This window comes from Trachemys scripta, chromosome 18, assembly GCF_013100865.1.
Source record: "Trachemys scripta elegans isolate TJP31775 chromosome 18, CAS_Tse_1.0, whole genome shotgun sequence".
NCBI lineage: Eukaryota > Metazoa > Chordata > Testudines > Emydidae > Trachemys > Trachemys scripta.
Genome location: NC_048315.1, coordinates 2,248,997 through 2,270,717, shown reverse-complemented (window position 1 = coordinate 2,270,717; position 21,721 = coordinate 2,248,997). Strand labels below are relative to the sequence as shown.

Sequence of the window (21,721 nt, the reverse complement as noted above, 5' to 3'; positions counted from 1 at the left end):
TGGGGCTGGGGTGGGGATGGGGGGCAGAGGGGAGGGACCCCATGCTGCGGGGAGGGGGAGGTATTTGTTTGGAAGGTTCCTGGCTGCCCGCCTTGAGCTGCTGCTGTCTCTGCCCCGTCCCCAGCCAGGTCCAGGTGATGGCAGTGGGTGGATACGTGGGTCAGAGAGCTGGGGGTCTGTGGCTAGCACAGCAGAGCCCAGCCTTCTGAGGCAACGTATTTATGGGCAAACCCTCATCCCTTGCACTGTGGGGGCTTGCTGGGCCCTGCCTGCCCCTCCTCCGCCAGGCCCCCTGCCTGTCCGGCCCCCTGCCTGCTGCCTGGCCCTCCCCGGCCAGGCCCCCATCCCCTCGGCCCCCTGTCCTGCCCTCTTCTGCCTGGTCCTCCACCCCCAGGCCCTGGGCCCCCTGGCATTGATTGGCCTGGGGAGCTGGTCGGTAGCCCAGAGGCCTGTTTGCGGTGAGCCCCCATCTTCCCACTCGGCCCCGCTGCCCGGGCCGTGTGCAGGGGGGACTCACGCCAGGCCATGGGCACCGCGTGGGACAGGAGCCCAGGCTGGGCGAGGGCTATGTCCAGGCAGTTGGCATGAGGGCCCTGAGGAAGGGCTGGGAGCCCTGGCAGCCAGCCCCTCCCAGCGCACACTGAATGGTCGGGGTGCCAGGGCAAGGCTGGGCTCTTGAGAGGGCATCACTCAGGCCTGCTACCCCCCCCCCCCCGCCATGGACAGGCAGGCACTGAGCTGGGAGCCCTCAAAGCAGAAGGGGCAGAAAGCTCCCCCAGCCCAGCCTGCCCCATCCATCCAGGGCACCTGGGGGGCTGCACTCTGCCCAGCCCTGCCAGTGATGTGTGTGGGGGTCAGGCCGGGTGCCCCTGAGCAGCAGTCTGGCCTGGGAACTCCCCTCTCCCCGCAGCCGGGGCAGGCCTGCTACAGAACCAGGCTTGTGATGGCGCTGGGGGCTGGGTGTCGCCTGCAGGTTCCTGGCCCCCTGGTGTTGTACCCATCCCTGAGCAATAAACGGCTGCATTCTCCGACCCTGGTGTGGGGGGTGTGAGCATTGGGGGGGGGGTGACCCCAGCACCGTGCCAATCACCCCACCAACACTGAGCCCTGCTCTGTGTGCCCAGCTGGCTACTGGGGGACTCCTGGGGCAGGATCTAGTCCAGCACCTGCAGTGGGGGAGATGGCTGCCCAGACAGGGACGTGCATGCAGCCAGCCCCCTGGATGTCCCCACCCCAGCTCACGGGCAGCCCCTGGAGCTCAGCAGTGTTGTGCTGTAACCACTAGCCCACACAACCTCTCGGCTAGTGAGCAGGAGGCGCAGACCATGCTCCCCACACTCCCTCTCCAGCAGAGCAAGGGGGGCTGTCACCCCCCCCAGGGCTGCAGCTCTCCCAGCCCCCAGGGCCTGCCAAAGGAGGGCGCTTTGCCATGGCACAAAGGGGGTTGGGGTGGTGCCAATCTGCCTGTGGGGCTGGAGGGCACCTTGGTGTGTGGGGGAAATGGGACTTAGCAGGGGGATTTGGGGTAACCCCAGCGCTCAGTGCCCCCTACCTCCTGAGTGGCTGGTGCTGCACTGCCAGCAGCCACTGCACCAGGCGTCTCGGGGGCCGGGGGGTAGCCAAGGCTCTGGTCCCTGCTTGGCTGCCTTCAATCAAGCCAAACGCGCGTGCCCTGCTGTGTCCTATCGCCAGGGCCTGAGCCAGGCTTGGGGCCCCTCCCCACCTTCCCGTGGAGCCAGCATCTGCTAAAAGACAAACGTTAAAGACTTTTATTGGTGTCCACCGTGATTGCAGCCTGTGGGCCTGGCCCCCCCGCCTGGCCATGCCCATGTGCCCCAGCCCCTGCTGTACAGTTGGTGTGGGGGGGGGGTGTCGTGGGCGATTAAGAAAAGGTCCCTGCCCCATCACGGCTTCGGGAGTGATGGCTCGGCGCCGGGCGCCATGTCCCCTCTGGTGGGGGATGGCCTGCAGCCGTGTACCCCAGGCCGCCCCTCTGGTTGTGCCTGGAAGTCTGTCAGACCGAGCGAAGCCCTGTGCCCCTGGCCTGGCGTGGAGAGGGCCCGGGCCCCATCTCAGCACAGGGCTGCTGTGTTCTCGGGGGCAGGGGGATGCGGGGAGTTAGCACCATTTGACATAAGGTTTCGCTGCAGTTTAGGGCCCTGTGTGAGGCATGTGCGCTGCGGGGAGCAGCAGGGGCACGAGGGAACCCCTCAGCCCAGGCCAGGGGCTGCAGCGTGCAGGCTGGGAGGGACATGGCGGGGACTGGGCCTGGCTCAGGGGGTGTTCCCGGCTCAGCCCTCCCCCTCCCCCCCCGCCACCCCGGGTTCACTTGAGAGCTGAGGGGGCAGTGGGGCTCCCCTTCCTAATGGTGGTGTGGGCAGGTGCTGCCCAGGCAGAGAAACCTGCCGCCACTCCCCATAGTTCAGGAGTCGGCTGGATCCTGGGGCTGGGGGCAGCAATGCTGGGCTCTCAGTGCTTCCTTGGGGGAATGGCTCCTGGGCAGGGGGTGGGGGCTGCAGCACCTGCCCTGCCCCCTCCCCCCACTAGCAGGCTTTGGTAAGTGCCCATCCTACGTGTGCTGGCAGGGGGCTGGGGAGGGTACGATCGCAGGGCCGGGCCGGTGGGGCTCCGTGGTGAGTGGCAAAGCGGCCAGCAGCCTGGCCTGGCTCCTGGCTAAGTGCACTTGATGCTGTATCGGTGCCACGGAGCCCGAGACTGGTGCGTGCTGAGAGGGCAGCAGACGGGGCTGGTGCCTGCAGCCGGAGGGAGGGCAGGTAACCTGTGCCCACCTCCCTATGGGCTGCCTGGGTGCTAGTCTCACCTGGCCTGCCAGCCCTCCCCCAGTTCTGGCCCTGCCACAGCCCAGCAGGCAGGGCTGGCACCGCTCATTCCCCAGCTCCTGGGGGCAGCCCTGGGGCGAGGCAGGAAGGCAGGGACTGGCACAAGCAGCCTCATGGCCTCTCATGGGAGTGAAGGTGTCAGGGCCGGCTGCTGGCAGCGCCAGAGCCCCATGCAAGTGGGCAGTGTCCCTGGGTCGCTGAAGAGTTGGGGGCATCTGTGAGCCCACAGTGGGGGGTGTGTGCAGCTGGGCCCTGCCCTTGCTGTGGGTCACAGGGGGCAGGAGGCTCAGGCAGGCCCAGCTGCCGGGGGCGGGAGGGGCAGGGTAAGGGGCCCAGTCCAGGCAGCTAACCCCAGCCAGCCCTGCCTCTGGGCCCCACACCGCTTAGCCAGCACCCTCCCTTCCTGACACCCTGACCGCCTCCTCCCCAGCTCTGCTGGTGCCCCTCACTCCCGACCCGCAGCCTCCTGCTAGCCCAACCCTGGGCTCTCCACCCATGCCCTGCCAGCCCTTGCAGCTGGTTGTAGCTGGTGCGTACCCGCCCATAGGGACTGGGGTGTGAGTAATGGGTCTGGGGGTGCCCCCTGCCTTGCAGCAAGTCACCTCCTGCCACCGCAGCCCCATCCTGTCCTCCCCCGCAGGGTTATGGGCGTGGTGCCCTCTCCCCATTCGCCAAACCTTCCCCTGGGCCCGCAATCTCTGCCCCTCGCTGGCCAGGCCCGGGTCACTGGGGCTCCCCAGGGCAGGTGAGGATTAACGAGGCGTCTGGGGGGCACGGGGAGCCAGCCCGCTCCCTCTGGAGCGCAGGGCCCTGGGAGCAGCATCACGGGGGCTCCCTCTGATGCAGCAGTCTCCTCCTGGCGGGCCAGCCCCCGCGCCCCCTGGCAGTGTTCTTGGCATGGTCTCTGACTGGCTCGGTGCGATGGCATCTGCGGTGGGCCAGCGCTGGCACCTCTGCTCACGTGGGCACTGCTGGCTCAGGGAACGCCACTGCCCAGCGGCGGCCGCACCACCCCGGCCCTGGGCAAGCTGGGCAGCAGCTGCAGGGCCCGTCGCAGGCGCTGGGCTACTGCTCGGTCAGCGAGAGCTGCAGGATGCGCCGCAGCTCCTCCTCCTCCTGCCGCGTGCGCCGCTCCGCCTCTGCCTGCTCCCGCGCCGACAGCTCCATGGCCAGGCGCAGCTGCTCGTCGTAGCTGCGGAACAGGGGGCTGGGCCCGCCGCTGCCCCCGCCCTGCTGCTGGGGGCTGGCCTGCCGGGGGGGAGGCGTGTGCTGGGGTGTCCTACAGGGGGCAGGGGAACAGAGCAAAGGTGAGCGGGACCCCTGGGAACGCGGATGCCAATGCTGAGCCGAGGCTGCTGTGGGGTGTGGTGCCGCTCCCAGCGCCTGGATATGGGGGGGCTAAGTGACCGGGGCAGACGGGCCCAGCAGCTCTCCGCCCCCAGCTGAGATGCTAGAGCCCCGTCGGTCACACCGGACTCTGGTGAGCAGAAGGCCCCGGTGTGATGACCCTGGTGGCGTCCCCAAGGAGCTGGAGGGTGGCCAGCTTTGTTACAGCTGGGGAAACTGAGGCACAGCCTGGGCACGTCGTGGGCAGGGTCCCCTCTCCAGCTGGGGCTGCACACAGCTGTGGAACAAAGCCATGGGGCTATGCTGCGTGGGGCCACTGGGCTGGGCAGGACAGACCGACCCCCCCGCTCCAATGCCAGGCCCCGTGAGCCCTGACCCTGGCTAGGACTAGCCAGACCTTACCAACCTGTCTCCTCGCCGGCCCTCCTGGGACATGGGGTGCGTACCCGGCTTGCTGTTGGTCAAAGCTTCCCAGATGGTCACCTGCAGGTGGAGCCGCAGCACATTAACCCTTTGCCTGCCACCTCCCCCCCCTCCCCAGCCTGGATGGCGCTTCCTGGGGCATGGCCGGGGGTTAGGCCAAGGCCCAGGGCATGGCCAGAGAGAGCAGAGGAGACGTTAGGGCCCCACCACCAGCCCAGCTGCAGCATCCCTGGGAGCACCGTTCTCCAGGCTGGCGCTGCTGCCCGATATGTGTGCCAGCGCCAAGGCGGGGCAGGGGAGGGCGGCAGTGCGGGGCTGCCCACGCCAGGCTGGCTCCAGAGCTGCGTATGGGGCTCAGGGTGTCTGTGCTGCCCTTCTGGTGCCGTGGGGCTGGGACAGACGTAACGCGAGAGCTGGTCCCCGGCAGCCCCCGAGGCTGGGTGCTCACCACGCCCTGCACCCCGCCGGTGCCCGGCAGAAGGGGCGGCCCCAGGAGCCCCGCGCTGGGATGAGGCTGTTCCCGGCCCGTGACACCTGCTGGCCCCGTGGCAGAGGCGGTGCGGAGCCCACCTGGTCGTACTCCGTGCCGGCCTCCAGCAGGCTCTGTTGGATGGCGAACTGCAGCAGGTCGTCGTCCTCCTCGCGCATGGCGTCCCGCTGGCTGCCCAGCACGCTGTACCCAGGCGGGGCCTCAAACAGGGACGGGTCCATCTCGCAGGCCCGGCAGGAGGCTGCAGGGACCAGACGCGCCTGTCACTGGGGGCGGGGACACGGCGCCGCATGCACCCCCTGCGGACTACACCCCCCAGCATGCACTCTGCTGGCTTGTGCCGCAATGCATGCTGGGAGCTGCAGGCCCCATAGCCCTGCCTCCCTATTGAAGGGGAGGGCAGGTGGCAGCAGCACTGGGCGCAGCTGCTCCTGGCCTGGTCGCCAACAGGGGGGAGCAAGCCAGGTCCAAGGGGGGGGGGCGCAAACATGCACAAGCCAAACTCCCCCTCCCATATCAAGCCCGAGGGGGTGATGGGCGTGGGGGGGAGGGGGACCGGGGGCTGGTGCGCAGGTAGCTCAGGATGTGGGGCTGACCGCAGACCCCGGCGCCTCACCCGTCCCCTCAGGGGCCGCGTACCCAGGGAGCTGGAGCTGCTGACGCTGGAGGAGTCGCTGCTGGGCGAAGGGGCCTCGCTCCCGGAGCTGCGGCGCACGGAGCTGATGGGCTCGTCGCAGCCATTGAGGTTCCCGAAGGTGATGCGGGCGTTGAGGATGTGGAAGATGGGGATTTCTGGGAGGGGGGAGAGAGCGGGCGCAGTGAGGGAGGTGACACCTGCGTGGCCCGGGGCTGGCAGCGCCAGGGCCAGGAGAGCAGCGCATGCACCCCCCTGTCCGTGGGGCTCTGGGGCTGGCACGCGCAGACTGCGGGCCCCTCGGGCGCTGGCAGCCAATACACCTCCCGCGGGCGGCAGCCAAAGTCATACCTGGGCACTGGGGGCACAGGCCCCAGGGAGCCCCCGGTCATGGGGTGAGGGCACCGGCCAGAAGCTGGCGTCCATGTGGCACGCCAGGGCCTGGTGCACGGAGTCCTCAGCGGCCGGATCAGGGCAGGGCAGGGGCAGCGCGGCCTCACCTATTTTGACGGGGAAGCCGGGCGGCAGGCGGAGCGTGATGAAATCCCGGAGCTTGGCGAAGAGCGCGTTGCTTATGGCCATGAGGTCGATGATCGGCGCCACCTGCTCGCCCAGGGACAGTGGGTGATCCTCACACAGCCACAGCTTGGCCTTGAACCTGCAGCAGGGAGAGATGCCCAGCAGAGCACGGGCCCCAGCCTGGCGCTGCCCAGGCAGAGGGTCCCCCAGCACAGAGCCTTGCGGAGCACAGGCTGCCCATGAGAGCTCCCTGGGCAGGTGCTTCCTGCTGCCCCGTGGGACAACCCACACTCCTCACTGTCTGGGTAGCCTGCACTGCGGTCCCATGTGGGGAGCCCCAGGCAGACCCCAGGCGGATTCAGTGGGCTCTGGCCATGCCCCTGCCCTGCCATTCTCTCCCAGATCAGCCTCCGCTCCTGCTCTCTCTGCCCCAATTCCCTGCAGCAGTGAGTTCCACCTATCCCCAGCCTTCCCTCTCTTGCCAGGGGTCCCCCTCTGCCCCAGGTTTCCTGGCAGGGACTCCGGCCCCTCCTTACTTCTGCGTCTTGGTGGTGAGCTCCATGGGGCGCCCCATGTCTCTGCTGCCCAGCTCAAAGCTGGGGTTGAAGTACTCCTCGGGGGTGATGGCCGTGGGGTTGGTGTGGCTCCGGGTCTGCGTGATCAGCGTCTGCGCCGGGACGAGCAAGGCCTCGTTAGCCTGGCCAGGCTGGGGCTGCTCCGCCAAACACGGCCCCCTCGCCTCCCCCAGCTGCCAGGGCCATGCTGGTCCCAAAGTCGCCCCCCAGCTGAGCCCGCTACTCACCCCATTGCTGGGCCCCACGTGCTGCTCGGCGATCCCCAGGAAGGACTGCAGTGGGGTCTTGCTGCCTGCAGAGAGACGGGGACAAAGCACGGGGCTGTGACACCATCAGCGCCCCGGCTGGGGCAGGGCCGGGACCCGCCTGCCTCCCCCAGCCAAAGGCAGACGGGAAAGCTATGGGGTGGCGGGGCAGAAACAGGGCCCATCCCTGGGGGCCTGGGCAACCCCCCCATCCCCCAGAGCCGGCCCTTACCTTTGCTCTTGCCCTTGTGCTGGTCGGAGAGGTGCTCCGTCCGCGTCCGCGTGATCAGCTCCACGTTGGACGCGCTGTACACCTGCGGGGAGGAGCCCGAAGGCCAGAGGCTGCAGCTCTCTCTGCCCCCAGAGGTGTGCCCCCGCCAGGCTCTGTGCCCGGGGTCCTCAGGCTGCTCCCCCGGCACCTGGGCCCTGGGTAGGAGCTAAGGCCCCACTGCCGTGGCCCTGCGAAGCCTGGGGCATCGCGGCTCTGCGCCCACCAAAGAGCCTTGGCTGGGGTCAGGCAAGCCCTGCTGGCGAGGGGGCCAAGATGTGACCCTGCCTTTGTGCTGCGTCAGGTCCTGTCCTGGCTCCCGCTGTCCCTCCCAGAGTTGGGCAGGGTGCACTTGTCTCCCCCTGGCAGCCGCTGCCCTGCACCCCTCTCCCCTGGGCCATTGGCAAGGCCGCCCTGCCCCCGCCTGCCCCTCACCTTGGCCTCGTACCCATTCACCACCTCCGTCTTCTCGCTCCGCCAGCCCAGGAGCCCCGTCTTGTTCCTGATGGCGACAAGGCAGCCGTGAGCGACAGACCCCTGGGGGATTTACGCTCAGCCCACCCCACCCCGTGCTGCCCCCCGCCCTGCTGCCAGCACCCATCTGCCAGGCCCTGCCCAAAACCAGGGACCCGAGGCACCCCTGGGCTGCAGCAGATGCCGCCTGCCTCCCAGCCCCCTCCCCGAGCCTTCCCCCCCCAGCGTGTGCCCACCTCTCGAAGGCGATGTTCTTGGTGTCCAGCTGGGTGGTGACGACAGGCGCGGTGAGGCGGCCCATCACCTGCTCCTCGGTGGGCTGCACAGCAGCCAGCAGGCCCTCGCGGTCGTGGCTGGCCAGCGCCAGCGTCTCGGAGTACACCACCTGCCGGTCGTGGTCGATCTCCAGCACCACCGCACTGGTGTCTGCCGGGAGGAGGCCACATCAGCACCCCGCGCCAGGGGGCTGCAGCTCTGGGGGGGCGGGCTCCAGAACGGCGCAGGGGGTGCGGGATGCGGGCGTGTGCAGTAGGGCCGGGCGTGCATGTGCCAGGAGTCTGCCTGACTTCGCCAGTGCTGGATCTCCAGCTGTGGCAGAGCCCCCCTGCCCTGGCACTGAGCAGGGGCCGGGTGGGCTGCTGCCCCTCCCTGGGCATCAGCCCCTCCCCCATCCATAACTGCTCCTCTGTCTGCATGAACCCCACGTGCCCCCTCCACGCTGCTGCGTCCGCTTGCCAGCTCCAGGGTGCCAGCCAGCGGGGTAGGCGTCTTCCCTCATGCCACCTGGTGTGCAGACAGGGGCTTTTCACTCCTCCTGCCCAGCCAGCAGGACGAGACCTCTGCTACTCTCGTGCCAGGGGAGTGGGCATCAGCCAGCAGGCAGAGCCGGCATGGAGCACCAGCCCCAGGCCACAGGGCTAAGCTGGGCCTTTCCTGAGTGCGTCTCAACCAGTGGGCTCCCCCCACCTCCAGCACAGGGTCACCCCAGCGACTGAGGCAGCACCTGTCTGGCTGCTGGGAGGTTGGGGTGCAGAGTGCACTGAGGGACCGGTGTGGCCTCCCGCTGCAGTGAGATGGGCGTGTGCGTTATCACCAGCCAGCGCCCGCGGGCTGCCCCCAGAGCCTTCGGGCACTGCGCTGTGCCAGGGGCTGTGCTCACCCTGTCCCCGGAAGACGAAGCTGCGGTTTCCCCGCTGCCAGGTCATGTGGTCGAAGCCGAGCAGAGTCGTGTCCACACGCAGGTTCTGGCCGCACTTCCACACCTTGTAGGTGTCGCTGGGGCAGATCTTGGAGACCAAGGGCACTGTGGGGAGGGAAACGTCAGGGGCAGCTCCCAACCCCTGTCACGCTGCCTTGTGGGGTGCCGGGCAGGGGTGTCCCAGAACCCCGGCAGCTAGAATTCCCCAAACCGCCGCATGGCCAGAGCTCTCCACTGGGGGGAGCAGGGGGGGGGGGGCCCGGCAGGTGAGGGGAGAGGCAGTGGGGTCCCCAGCAGGGAGGGGGTCTGGCAGGCGGCACTTGGACCCGAGGGCTGCCTGAGGCTGTCACGGGTGTGGGGGAGCACCGGGGGGATGCGAGGGCGTCCGTGGGCATGGGGAGGGTGGGGAAGCAATAGGGCTCTGCCGCTTGTCCTGGGCCCAGCCCCCCCCAGTGGCCCCAGAACTTACCCCAGCTGGTGAATTCCCATTTCATCTCCACATAGAAATCCTGGGCCTGGGGAGAGGAGAGAGGCTGGGGTTGAGGGGTGCCTAGGACACCCGCGGGGTCCCCTCATGCCCAGCAGCTGCAGGGGCAGGGAGCCAGGAGTCCTTGGTGTGACCGTGTGCAAAACCTGCCAGCTCCCCGCTCCGTGGGGCTGGTGAGGGTGCATGGAGCCCCGCTGGGCAGGGGGCCGATGGCCCGGGAAGCACTAGCTCCCTGCAGTGGCCCGGGAGGGAAGTGTGCGGGGGGACGGGCGGGCCGTACCTTGCGCAGCTTCTCCAGCAGGATGGGGATCCCAGCCAGGCGCTTGACAGCTCGCTGATAGTCACGGTACCGCAGGACCAGCTGCACCAGCTCCAGGTCGCGGGTGCTCACCGCCTCTTGGAGCACTGGGGGGACAGAGGGGGCTTCAGGCAGTGTCCCCTCTGCCCACAGGACCAGGAGAGCCAGCCCTGCCCCAGCCTGCACTGGGGAGGGCAGCACCTGAGCAGGGCACCCTGTTCCAGAGCAGGGAGGAGCCTGGCCTGGTCCTCTGGCCGTGCCCCCAGGTGGAGCTCGACTCCTGCAGCTCTGTGAGGCCCCTGGGTTTGCTTCAGCCAGGGGGCGTCAGCATCAGCCATTAGGGACCCCCTGGAGCTGCCCCTCCCACCTGCCCCGAGCCACTGCAGGAGCACAGGATGGCTACCTGCATGTGGTGCTGGGAATGGACACCCCCTTGCTCCGTAGGCCTATACAGCACCTCCACAATGTCTGCTGCTGGGCGGGGTGGTACTGAGGGGCTCCGGCAGAGGGGCTGTGGGCTGGGACTGGGGGGCACCAGCAGAGCTGTGGAAGGGGGGCAGGCGGGAGCCCAGGGCTAGGCTAGCAGGGGCTGTGGGTTGGGATCAATGTTCCCTCTAATTTTTTACATCCATGTGCGGAATGAATTTTGTTCTGTGCACCAATATGGAGGTGCTGTGTGGCGGGGGTGGGGCTGAGGGGTTCGGAGTTGGGAGGGGGCTCAGGGCTGGGGCAGAGGGTTGGGGAATGGTGGATGAGGGCTCCGGCTGGGGCAGAGGGTTGGGGAATGAGGACTCTGGGGTGGGACAGGGGATGAGGGGTTTGGGGTGCAGGAGGGAGCTCAGGGCTGGGTGCAGGGGGGTGCAGGCTCTGGGGTGGGGCCAGGAATGAGTGGTTTGGGGTGCAGACTGCCCTGGGGCTGCGGTGGGAAGAAAGGACTTGCAGGGCTGGGCTGGGTCGGGGCACCTCTCCCCGCATGCATGGTCCTTGATAGCCTGCTGCGTGGCCGTGCAGCTTACAGGGAACTTAGGTTGGGATTGGGGGCCTGGGCTGGGCTGGAAGGAGGCTGCAGGTTAGGAGTGAGGGGCACTGGCAGAGCTGGGGGGGGGCAGGGGGGGGGGGGCCGGGGGGGGGGGGCTGGGGGGAGGGGGCCCACATGCTCATGGTCTTCAGCCCCCCCCCCCCCGCACTGCACTGCACAGTGACCTCCATGAGCTCACACCGGGCGCCCGGTTGCTCTGTCAGACCCCCACCCCCGTGCAGTGGATCTGGTCTCACTCAGATCTGTTGCCCGTTAAGTGCCAGCCCCTGCAGAGAGCTGGCTCTGGTGCCTAGAAATGGCAGCGTCCCCAGGTGCCAGCCCCCGGCGCAGGAGATGTGGGGCTGCTGCAGGCACTGGCTGTCAGCCTCCCCCTGGCGTCCCGGAGCCGCCCGCCCACCTGTCCAGCCGCTGCGGTTCTCCTTGCCCACGTCGGCTCCATGCTGGAGCAGGACCCTGGCACAGTCCAGGTGGCCCAGCGTCGTGGCGAGGTGCAGGGGCGTGCGGCCCCGCGGGTCCAGCTGCTCGACGTCCACCTGCCGGGAGAGCCCAGAGAGGGGCTTAGCTGGCTGACCCAGAGATGGCGTTTGGGGCAGCAGCCCCAGCAGGCCTGTCTGTTGCTCTGGAGGGGGCTGCGTCCGGCTGTTACCCCCTCTGTGGGGCCCCCGGTGTCTCAGTGCTCCAGGGGGGTGTAAGCCCTACTGGGGTCTGAGAGCCACACCCATGGGGCAGGTGCGGGAGGGCAGAGAGCTGCCCAAGGAACTGGCTGTCGAGAGGCCCTGGCCTGGGAATTCAGAGGCAGGGCCAGCCATTCGCCCATCGGTGCTGGTTGTTCTTTGTGGGGGAAGCCCCATGCAGATGAGCCAGGGCGAGACCCCAGTGCCCTGGGCTGGCTGCTTCTCTGGCCAGCACAGCACCGGGCCTGGCCGACGGGCTACAACCCGGCTCCATGCACATCCCTCCAGCTCTGCCCCTGCTGCCTCCAGGACCGAGCGCTTTGAGCCCAGGACACAGCTCACTGCAGGCAGCCCAGCACTGGGTGAGATTTGAGCCCCCAGGGCCTGGCCTTGAGCTGGGACCTGATCAGCCCCAGGGCAGCTGCAGCCTGTGCTGGTGCGAGTCGGAAGAGGCTCCAGGCCCGTAGGACATGGGGTGAGTGACCCTGCCTGGGCCCTGGGGGCTCCCTGCTGCACTGGGGGGTGGGGGGAGGTAGCAGGGAAATCCCCACAGCAGGGCTGGGAGGACTGAGGACAGGGCACCTTGCCCAGGCAGGGAGGTGCTGCTGCTCCCTGCGAATGCCCCGAGGCCGTGCCAGCAGCACCATCCAGGGGGCAGCTGCCCAGCTGGGCCTGTTCTCGCCCCCCACCCTGGGAGGTGGGCTGCGGGGCAGGATTTGAACCAGCACCCTGGTGGCAGGGCTCCCCCCACACACACACCAGGGGCAGCCTTGGCCCAAGCAGTGAGCTGATGTCCCGTTAGGTAGCGAGCTAGGGAGGGCGTGGAGCTGTGCTGGGCCCAGGACAGGAGAGAGGTGGAAGGGTTCATAGCATTTATTGGCCCAACTCCTGCTGATGAGACAAGCTGGTGAGTCTGTCCAGACCTCGAAGGAGCCCACGCACTCAGCCCTGCCTCCTACAGCGGCTGGGCCAATACAGGCTGTAACTGCCCCCGGCCTCCCCAGCAAATCCACCGGCCTTTATTTGTGACCAAAGCAATTTGCAAATTGACACCGTGGTGCCTCTTTGCTGCCTCGCTGGGCACTGGGTGCGTGGCAATGCCCAGCCACTGGCCACCTGGCGTGGGGACGGCTGGGCCGGGTGCCCCCAGGGCAGCCCTGAGCACTCAGCCTCTGGGTCCCATCCCCCATTTCTGCCCGGGTCACCCCAGCACTGCTGCACAGCAGCTCACCTCCCTGTGTGCCCAGCATGTGCTTCCCTGCCCTCCCGTGCCCTCCAGCCGCGGTACACACCACGTCACGCCCAGCCAGACCTCAGGCCACGTGTTCCCCCCCTCCTGCTCTGAGGGCGGGTGGCGGGCGCCCGGCTCTGCACCATGGGCCCAGCCGCTGGGACTGGCTGGGAGCTCAGCACGTGCCCCAGGCCTGGAGCGTGGCTCCTCCTGTGCATATCCCCATCTCTCCCCCATGTTCCCTTCTGGGGGGCAGCAGGGAGGGCTGCCAGCGCCCGCTGTGCCCGCTAGCACAAGGCTCCCACTCTGTGGGCAGCTCCGTTCCCATCCCCCGCTGCCCCTCCACCCCTCCTCCCCCACTGAAAGCCCAGCAGCATCCCCGGGGAGCGCGGTCACCCAGCCCGCCGTGCATGAAAGGCTCTGCCAAGCTGAGGAGATGATCAGTTGGGTTTGCTGGGTCAAGGGGCACCTGGGCGGCGGAGAGGATGGGAGCTCATGTGACGGCCGTGCCAGGAGCCAGGCTGGGGACGGTGTGGGGTGCCAGGCCATAGGAGGCACAGGAGAGGGGGTCTAACCCGGGGGGGGGGGGAGCCCCACTCCCTGCAGAGGCTGGCCCCGACATGGAGGAGGCCCCAGCAACACCCCCACTGGCGGGCCCAGCGAGCTCTGCTCCAGGGGCAGCCCTGCCTTTTGCCCTCCCGCTGCTGCAGGGATGAGCCTGACTGCAGGTTCGGGCCCGCCCCGAGACTGGGCACAGTGGTGTAGAGCGGCGCTGAAAGGGTTAGTGGCGTCCGGCCTGCAGGCCTCTGGGCCAGGCCCGGTGAGCGGCCAGGAGCCCATTGGCGAGAGATGGCCGGGCTCACAGGTGCCAGCTGTTTCCTGAGCGTGCCCTGCCCGCTGGGCTGGTTCTGGAGCCCATGGGGAGTGGGAGGGGAACCCCAGCTGGGTCTGCAGCAGGAGCAGGGAGCTGGCCGGTGCCTGGCCCAGCGGGGGGGTCAGTGCCCCAGGGGTGGGGTGCTGGGCTGGCCCCCGGCTGTGATGTGATGGGGCTGCATGTCTGGAGGTGGCAGCTGAGCGGCTCTGGGCCAGCGTCTCCTCCAGCCCCCCAGCTAGCGGCACAGGGGCCCTGAGAGGAGGCCTTGAGTGTGGGAGACCCCCTCCCAGAGAGCAGCGGGGGGCTGCAGGGTGGAATGAGGGGCATTGGCTGGGGGGCCCCAGTGCCTGACTTGGGTGAGTGGGGCCCCCCCTTTCCTGGCAGCTCTGCCACAAGGAGGCTCCCTAGGAGTGTGGGGGGGGGAGACCAGGTTGCTTGGAGACGGCCTCTCCCTGGAGCCATTCCCCGTGCTAATTGTCCCATACTCCTTTGCCAGACACAAGCTCCCAGGGGCCAATTCTTGTTGCTGAGAGAAACTGTACCCCCCGGGAGAGTGGCGAGGGGGGCAGCTCCACTGCTGCAAGGCTGCCAGCCCCCTGCCCATGGTGCCCTGGCGCTCCGGGGCGGCTGTGCCAGGAGAGGAGCCTCCCAGCTCAGAGCCATGCCGGGGGCTGAGGGGTAGCAGGCAGCACCAGACGGCCCCTGGGCTCCCTCCTCATCCCCAGCAGCTGCCCCAGGCTCCCTGGGAGCAGCCAGTGGGGTCGGGTGCTGCCAGCCGGGCTGGGGCATCTCCCACAATCCCCCCCAGGGAGCAGAGCTCGGCCATCCCCTGCCATGCCCCTCTGGGGTGCCCCAATCACAATGCTGGGGGTCTCAGCTTTGCCCCGCCCGGGCAGACGGGCTCCCCGATGCTCAGGTCTGACTCCCCCATTCCCTGGTTCCTCCCCCCGCCTCGGTGCTTCCCATTCACATGCCAGCTGGATCCAGCTGTTAACACCCCCATGCACCACTCCTGCCGGCCCCCCAAACCCACACCGCCCAGCCATGGCCTCCCCTCCACCCTGCCCACCTTGGTGGCAGGGGCCTGGCAAACGCATCTGGCACAGCGCACGGTACTGAGACCCGGCACTGCCAGGGGGTGCCCCAGAAACAAAACTGGTTCTGGAAGCGACACCTCCAGTGTAGCAGGAGCTGGCACGTTAATTAAACGCTCTCCAAGGTGATCGCTCGCTGGCTCTTAATTGCTCTGATGAAAAGGGCTCTAACTAATGAAAGAAAACACACACGCCAGCCCTCCAGCTGGGAGCTGGTTAACACAGCTTCCCCCCAGCCCCGGCTGCGGGAGCAGGGCTTTCCCGGAGGCTGGGCCTAGTGGGTGCTGCCCCAGGGAGGGGATGGGACATGGGTCCCTCACTGTGGACCAGGAACCAAAGCTGGCTCTTGGTGCTTTGGGTGTAAATCCAGAGTCACCCCATTTACACCAGGTGACAGATCAGGACATGACCGGGAGCAGAAGCTGGGTGAATGGCAGCACCAAGTGCTAATGCCCAGGCTTCCCACCCAGCCAGCTCTGTGCTCCCAGGCCGTTCCCCCCACCCAGCGCCGCCTGTGGCTCCCCTGGGCAGCACCCGCCTCACAGTGCCTGGGGTGGTGAGTTCCTGAGGCAGCCGCCTGGCTCCTGGCCTGCTCATGGCCAGTGAGTGGCAGCGTCTTTCGCCCTGGCACCAGGAGGATGGGGACTCAGCAAAGCGAGTTTGCGTGGCCAGATAAGATCAGCAATCTTGGCTGCAGGGGAGGATGCACAAGGGCAGTGGATATTAGACACGGCAAGTGGCTGCAGCAGGCCATGGCATTAGCTGCTGGCTCGTCCGCAGTGTCTTCAGGAGGAGGAGGGCAGGAGGAGCCTGTGACAAACTTGTGGTCTTTGAATGCTGAGTAGGGAGTGTTGGCCGGGGAAGGCTGCAGGGGAGTGTGGCTAGGATGGTCTGCATTGGGGATGGGAGACTGGCCTTGAGGGAAGATACCTGAGCACATAACTCAGAAAGGGGTTGGAGGCCAGGTGACACCTCTGCCCGGGAAACTGGACAAAGGCTGGGGGAGGAGCTGGGGAAGGCGGGGTGAGAGACGCCGGAGGGAGAGTTTGGGAGCTGGCTTGTGTAATGGAGGAGAGCCCAGATGGGGCTCTGACCCCCCCCCCCAACGGGGCTGTGGTGCCCCTGGGGCCCCAAGATGGACTTAACTGGGGGGGCAGGGTCTTGTTGTCTGTGCCTGCAAGACCTGTCTTGGACTGTGTTCCTGGTGTCTAAATAAACCTTCCATTTTACTGGCTGGCTGAGAGTCCCGGTGAATCGCAGGAAGCCGGGGGTGCAGGGCCTGGTCTCCCCCCACACTCCGTGACAGAGCCCAACTGCCCAGCTGGGCAGGCAGCAGAACAGGGGGGCTGGGACTGCTCATAACTCATCACACCTCCGGGATGTGGTTCCTCGGGGGGAGGGGGGTGGCCCCATCGCCCTGAGAGCCAGGGGCTCTGTCCACAGACACCACTGCCCAGCCCACCCCAGCTGGTTTCAGAGGGCACCAATCACCGAGCCCGCCAGGAAAAAAGAAGGGTGCTGACAAGGGCCTGGAGAGGGGTCACTGCAGAGTTCATCCTGCAGCCTGAGATGCCAGTTTCCATTGGCAGGCGCTTGGGGCAGCACCAAGGGGGAGAAGAAAACTGTTTGTGACTCGCACTGTTTAATCCACAGGTGCTGCTCTGGCTCCGCTCAATCGGAGTGGCCGTGCCAGCCGGCTCCAGCCCAGCCTGCCCCTCAGTGCCAGCCAGGACCTGCCTCTGGTGAGCCGAGCTGCGCCTCTGCTTCCCACCCCCCAGCTGGCCATGATGCAGATGAGGTCTCCCTGGAGCTGACAGCACAGGCCTGGCTCGCCTCTGCTTGTGCCCGGGGAACTCAGGCTCCAGGGCCATCCCCACTGGCCGACCCGTCCAAGCAAGAGCTGAACGTGCCCTCGGGCTCAGCTCCATGTTCTGCTCCCTTCCCCACCCCTTGGTGCCTGGCCATGTATCAGGGTCTGAAACATGTTCCAGACACACCTTCATTTCGTGCTGCAGCATGGGCACAGGCTGCCACGCCTGGGATTTCCCAGGGGCGGGCTCGCGTGGGGGCAGGGAATCCGTGGGGCAGGAAAGCCAGGGCTGGTCTTGCAAGCAGCTACCCAGATCCTTTGGCTTTGCCGTAGCCGAGAGGCGGCAATGGAGAGGGGATTCCCTTGCTGCTGCCCCAGACCCCTCCCAATCCTGGCTCCATGCTGGCAGCAGGAGAGTGTGAACAGCCCCCCCGAGCCAGCACCATCCCCGGGGCTTGGCACAGAGCGATCGGGGAGCTGGGAGTTCCCAGGTGTGCCCTGCCAGCAACAGCTGAGAGGGGCAGGCAGCCAGGGCCAAGTATGTCCCGTTTGCAGGGGCCCGTGAGCTGGAGGGAGACTAGGGGGCAGAGCTCACCCCAGCTGAGGAGTCTCTTCTGCCCCTGAGCCCCCTGAACCCAGCTCAGCCTGGCTGCGGTGATGCCCCGGCACCATCCCAGGGCCCTGGCTGCCCCGAGCACAAAGCCAGCATCATGGGAGGCAGCATAGCCGGGGCCTGGTGTTCACTGCTGCACTCAGAGCTGGGCAGAGGGCGAGATGCCCGCGCTCTGTCTGCACTACAGTGGCACCGCCCTGGTGCCAGGGCCACGTGTCTGACCTCGGCCACATCGCTCGGGCCTTGAGCTCTTGGAATCTGGGCTGGATCCATCTGGGCCCAAGGAGCGGGTCCCTTGGGCTCACCTGGCTGGGGCCTTTCATTGCTACTGTGATACAATTCGATTGCAGGCCTCGCTGTGTCTGTCCGGCCCCCGGCACAATGGGGCTTGGATCTGGGCTGTGCCATGGCCTGGGTCTGGCTGCGTAGCTGAGCTGGGCTCCAGCAGGCAGAACGGGCCTTCCCCTGCCTCGGGGGATCACTGGGGCCTGGCTAGGAGGGGATGTGACCTGTGCAGAACCTGACAAGCCGAGAGTTCCCACAGCAGCACCCAGCACTCTCCTCTTCCGGCCGGACCGCGGAGGTGCAATGCCCATGGCAGCCCCTCTCCAGGGGCCGGTCTGTGCGAGCTGCCCCGCTGCCCCCACACAAAGTCTGGGGCTCCATTCCAGGGGGATCTTTGCCTAGGGAGGCTCTGGCTGCCCCTATTTATGGGAGCCCTAACCTGACAACGTGCAGCTCGCCGGGGTGAGGCCAGGACCGAGCATGCTCAGTGCTGTTCAGACGCAGCCCCTGCTCCAAACAGCTGCTCCGTGGGCCCTGCCCTGCGCCCTCCTGGAGGAGCCCAGGGGAGTTTGCCGGACGACGGCCGAAGCACCAGATGCGGAGCAGGCAGGTTGCCCTGCGGCAGGCAATGGTACGGGAAGGGCCGGGGGGCTGTACGGTGGGCTGTGTTTTGGGAGAGGCCGGACATTCTGGGCAGGATGCAGGCGATGCTGGGCGAGGTCAGACGGGGTGATCACACAGCCGCCGTGGATCAGAGACCCTGCTCGGACCTGCCGCTGGTGCTACCCGGCTTAGCGCCATGGGCTGTCTGGAGCCCTCCAGCTGGGCCCTGCGCAGGGCTCTCGTGGGCACCGGGGCAGGGTATTTTTCTCCCTCAGAATAAGCCGACCTCCAGCCCAGGCAGCTCCTACCAACCAAACCCTCATTTTACTGCTGCCCTTTCCAACCATGTCACAGAAAATGGGGAGAGACCTCGTGCATCTTGGAGAATTTTTCCTTCAGAGGAAAAGCCGCCGCAACGTTCCAAAGCCATAAGTTACCAAGCGGGGCGGAAAAATCCCCCTTGCTACTTCTACGCTCGCCTGGTCCGTTCTGGGCCCGGGGAAATGGCCAGCACACACTTCTTCAACTGAGATCTCCGCCTCCCCGAGCTGCTGCTAAAAACGACCCTGAATTACAAGCAGGAGATTCCCCCACAGGCTGCTCCGATCAGGAAAGAGGAGAAAACAGGAGCTCACACGTGGCGTCTCCATTTCCATGCAAATCACAATTAGGCCAGGATCTTTCCACAGCTGCCTGCTACAATACAGACGGGTGTGGCACCAGCCAGCCAAGGTAAAGAAAAGCCTTGCAGCCATAGCAAATATCCCAGCCGGAAGAAGATGCGTCAGAGGCGGTTATACGTCTCATTGTAAAAACAACTAAGGACCTGATCCTGCAAGGTACTGCGCGCTCTTGACTCCCAGTACCTGGGCACCAGCAGGGTCTGCAAACCGAGGCATCGTCACACACTTCACACAACTTCAGCCACAGGGCGTTGTGCCCTGGCACAGAGCGGGCAGGCAAAGGAGGGAGTTGGGATGCTCGAATGCAGAACTGCCTGGAGTTTGCCATTTTCCCCACAACACCATACTGCTGTTGTAACAGAGACAGCGTTGTGCTGCTGGGGGCGGGCGCGGGGTTAATTAGTTGAATAACAGGGACAAAGAACCCCCCCCCCAAGCTGGTAAATTCGTATTTCGACACTGTGGAAACCCAGCTGAATTATGTGCTGGGCCAGCGGCCCCAGGAGCTCTTACTCGCTGCCAGGTGTAAACATTTTCACCAGAGTGTGCCCAGGGCAATCCGTGCCAGAACACAGTCCTGACCGCACACTGCCCGTTTCCCAAGGTCCATGTCCTTGCTCTTAGCAGGCGTTGTTTTCACCACAGCAGAGGCAACTGCCCCTCCAGCTACTCCAGATTCATTGTGAGGCAAAACATATATCAAGTGTCTATAACAAACCAGGTTGGAAAGGAAAGGAGGACGAGGGGCCCGTGGCCTACCGCTCCTCTCCTCCTAGCCCCCCGAGCTTTCAATGAGTTGTTAACACCCACGCTGGGAGTTTCAACCCAGTCCAAGGGAATTAGGTGACCAGCTTCCACTGAAATTCACTGGGCTTTGGGTGTGGATTCCTGTAGGCAGGGCCGGCTCCAGCATTTCTGCCGCCCCAAGCAAAAAAAAAAAAAAAAGCCGCGATCGCAATCGCGACTGGCAGCGGCAATTGAGAAAAAAAAAAAAAAGCCGCAATCGGTGGTGGTAGTTCGGCGGCAGGTCCTTCGCTCCTAGAGGGAGTGAGGGACCTGCTGCCCCCGAATTGCCGCAGGTGCCGCCCCTCTCCCTTGGCCGCCCCAAGCACCTGCTTGTTAAGCTGGTGCCTGGAGCCGGCCCTGCCTGTAGGCCCAGGCAAATCGCAGCCTCAGGTGCGAGGTGATCCTTGGGAGCCTGTGAAGGGGACTCTGAGGCCAGAGGGAATGTATGTGCCATGGGATCTTGCTATGCCAGCCGCCTGACTTGGGAACTGCTCCGGTCCCATGGTGACGGGTGCTGGCACAAAGCCCTTAGGCAGTCACCAAGCTCCCAAACCCAGGGGGCGTTTGGATGGGAGAAGGTGGCAGAGTATCTCCCCCGGTGGCCACCATCCCCCACGGGCCATAAGCCAAGTGCTGGGCTCCTGATAGAGGTGAACCAATTGGTCCAAGCTAGCCCTGCTCTGCGCCCCTTTCCTTAGGCCTCGAGTACCCCGGCCCCGGGATGTACCTCTCTACAAATACTCGACACCCCAGGGTGCGAAAAGCCAGCGCCCCGGGACGCCCACCCTGCAGTGCTTTGCCCGGTGCTTCGGGATTTCTGTCGGCTGCTTTCGACACCGGCTCTTGCCATGGCGCGACAGCCAGTGCCTGGATCCCCTGGCCCTGGCGAGGGGCCCCTGGACAGTTTCTGGGGAGAAGGGCTTTTTTGGGTGGGGGGGGGTCAAATCATACAGCAGGATCCCCAGCCCTCTCCTCACCTCCCTTCTGGCACCTGCGCTGTTACCTACAGCGGGCGGAGGCAAAAAACCCGCTCCCCCTCCCCCAGACCCACCGCAATGGGAGGCTTCCTGCACCGCCCGGCAAGGGCCCTGCTGGCTGGAGCCGGGGAGCGGGGAAGCCCTGCCATGCAGACACGTTCCCGGGGATGCTGCTGGGGGGGGGGGGGGGGGGGGGCGGTTCTATTGCATCCCCCCCCCCACCCCACCCCCGCGGCCCCAGCAATAGCCCCGTTGCCCCCCAGCACCGACCCGGGCTGAGCCGGGGGAGGGGTCGGTGCGCGCCGGCCGGACCCACCTGCTGGGAGCTGAGCTCCCGGTCCAGCTCGCGGGCGCGGTTGTGCCAGACCAGGCGGTGCAGCGGGTACCTGCCCTCCGGCCCCTTCCCGGCAGAGGCGGCGGCGATCATCCTGTCGGCACGCCGGCTCCGGCGGCGCAGGGGCGGGGGGCTGGGCGCAGGGCTGCCGGCGGCGCGGGGAGGAGGCTGGGGCTGCGGAGGCATGTGGCTGGGAGGGGATCTCCGGCGCGGCGGGCCCGGCTCCGGGGCTCCCCGAGAGGGGGGCGCTCCAGCGCCGAGCGCCGGGCCCCAGGCAGCGCTGCGCGCTCCGCCCGCGCACACAAAGGGAAGCGCCCGGCCGCGGCGCGCAGCGCAGCGCTCACCCGGAGCGCAGGGCGCGCAGGCGGCGGCAGGAAGCGGCGCTGGCTGCCCAAGGGCCTCGAGCCCCAGCGGGCCCCGAGGCACCGGCATGGACCCCGCCCTGCCCTGCTCCGCTCCGGGACCAGCCCCGCCGGCTGGAGAGCTCCGTGCAGCGGCCTGGCGGCGGGGCCTGATGGGAGCTGTAGTTCCCCGGGCCGGGCCGGGCCGGGCTCTCTGTCCCCCGGCGCTCCGGGAACTGGGCAGCCCGGGCCCCAAGCTCATCTTCCTCCCACCTCGGCCACGGGCTGCCCTGGCTTCCCTTCCCGGCTTTGCCCCCGGCCCCATCCCGTGCCCATGGCCTGCCCTGGCTCCCCCCGCTGGGCCTGCAGTGACCCTGCTCGCCCCGCCCTTGCCAACATCACCTCAGGGCTCTGGTGGCAGCCAGGTGCCCCGTCTCAGAGCTGGGGCACCGGGCACTGGGCACTGGTCCTTGCCTAGGGGCCCGTGTCATGCCCTGCTCCTCCTGGGAGACACAGCACCTGACCTGCTACCGGAGGGCCTGGGCTTTCATCTGAGCTAGCAGCCCACATTTGGCCCCC

At 67.0% G+C, this 21,721-nt stretch overlaps 1 protein-coding gene across 4 annotated transcripts; it reads right to left on the bottom strand.

The window, feature by feature from the left end:
* Window positions 1-1,746: 1,746 nt before the first annotated feature.
* Window positions 1,747-21,163, bottom strand: ANKRD13B (ankyrin repeat domain 13B). 4 transcript variants are annotated; one of them, XM_034752473.1, is made up of 15 exons: window positions 21,146-21,163; window positions 11,235-11,370; window positions 9,781-9,905; window positions 9,483-9,528; window positions 8,975-9,118; window positions 8,052-8,241; window positions 7,777-7,843; window positions 7,306-7,387; window positions 7,056-7,120; window positions 6,790-6,920; window positions 6,235-6,392; window positions 5,740-5,892; window positions 5,181-5,341; window positions 4,594-4,670; window positions 1,747-4,119 (listed from the first exon to the last, which is right to left on the bottom strand). In XM_034752473.1, exons 4-15 carry the CDS (start codon window positions 9,505-9,507, stop codon window positions 3,906-3,908), a joined length of 1,467 nt encoding a protein of 488 aa, XP_034608364.1. In that variant the 5' UTR covers window positions 9,508-9,528; window positions 9,781-9,905; window positions 11,235-11,370; window positions 21,146-21,163; the 3' UTR covers window positions 1,747-3,905. The 4 variants fall into 4 exon arrangements, with proteins under 4 accessions (XP_034608364.1, XP_034608365.1, XP_034608362.1 ...); XM_034752474.1 differs by lacking the exon at window positions 21,146-21,163 and adding an exon at window positions 20,784-21,083 and having other exon boundaries at window positions 4,590-4,670; XM_034752471.1 differs by lacking the exon at window positions 21,146-21,163 and adding an exon at window positions 20,784-21,081.
* Between the last annotated feature and the right edge of the window lie 558 nt (window positions 21,164-21,721).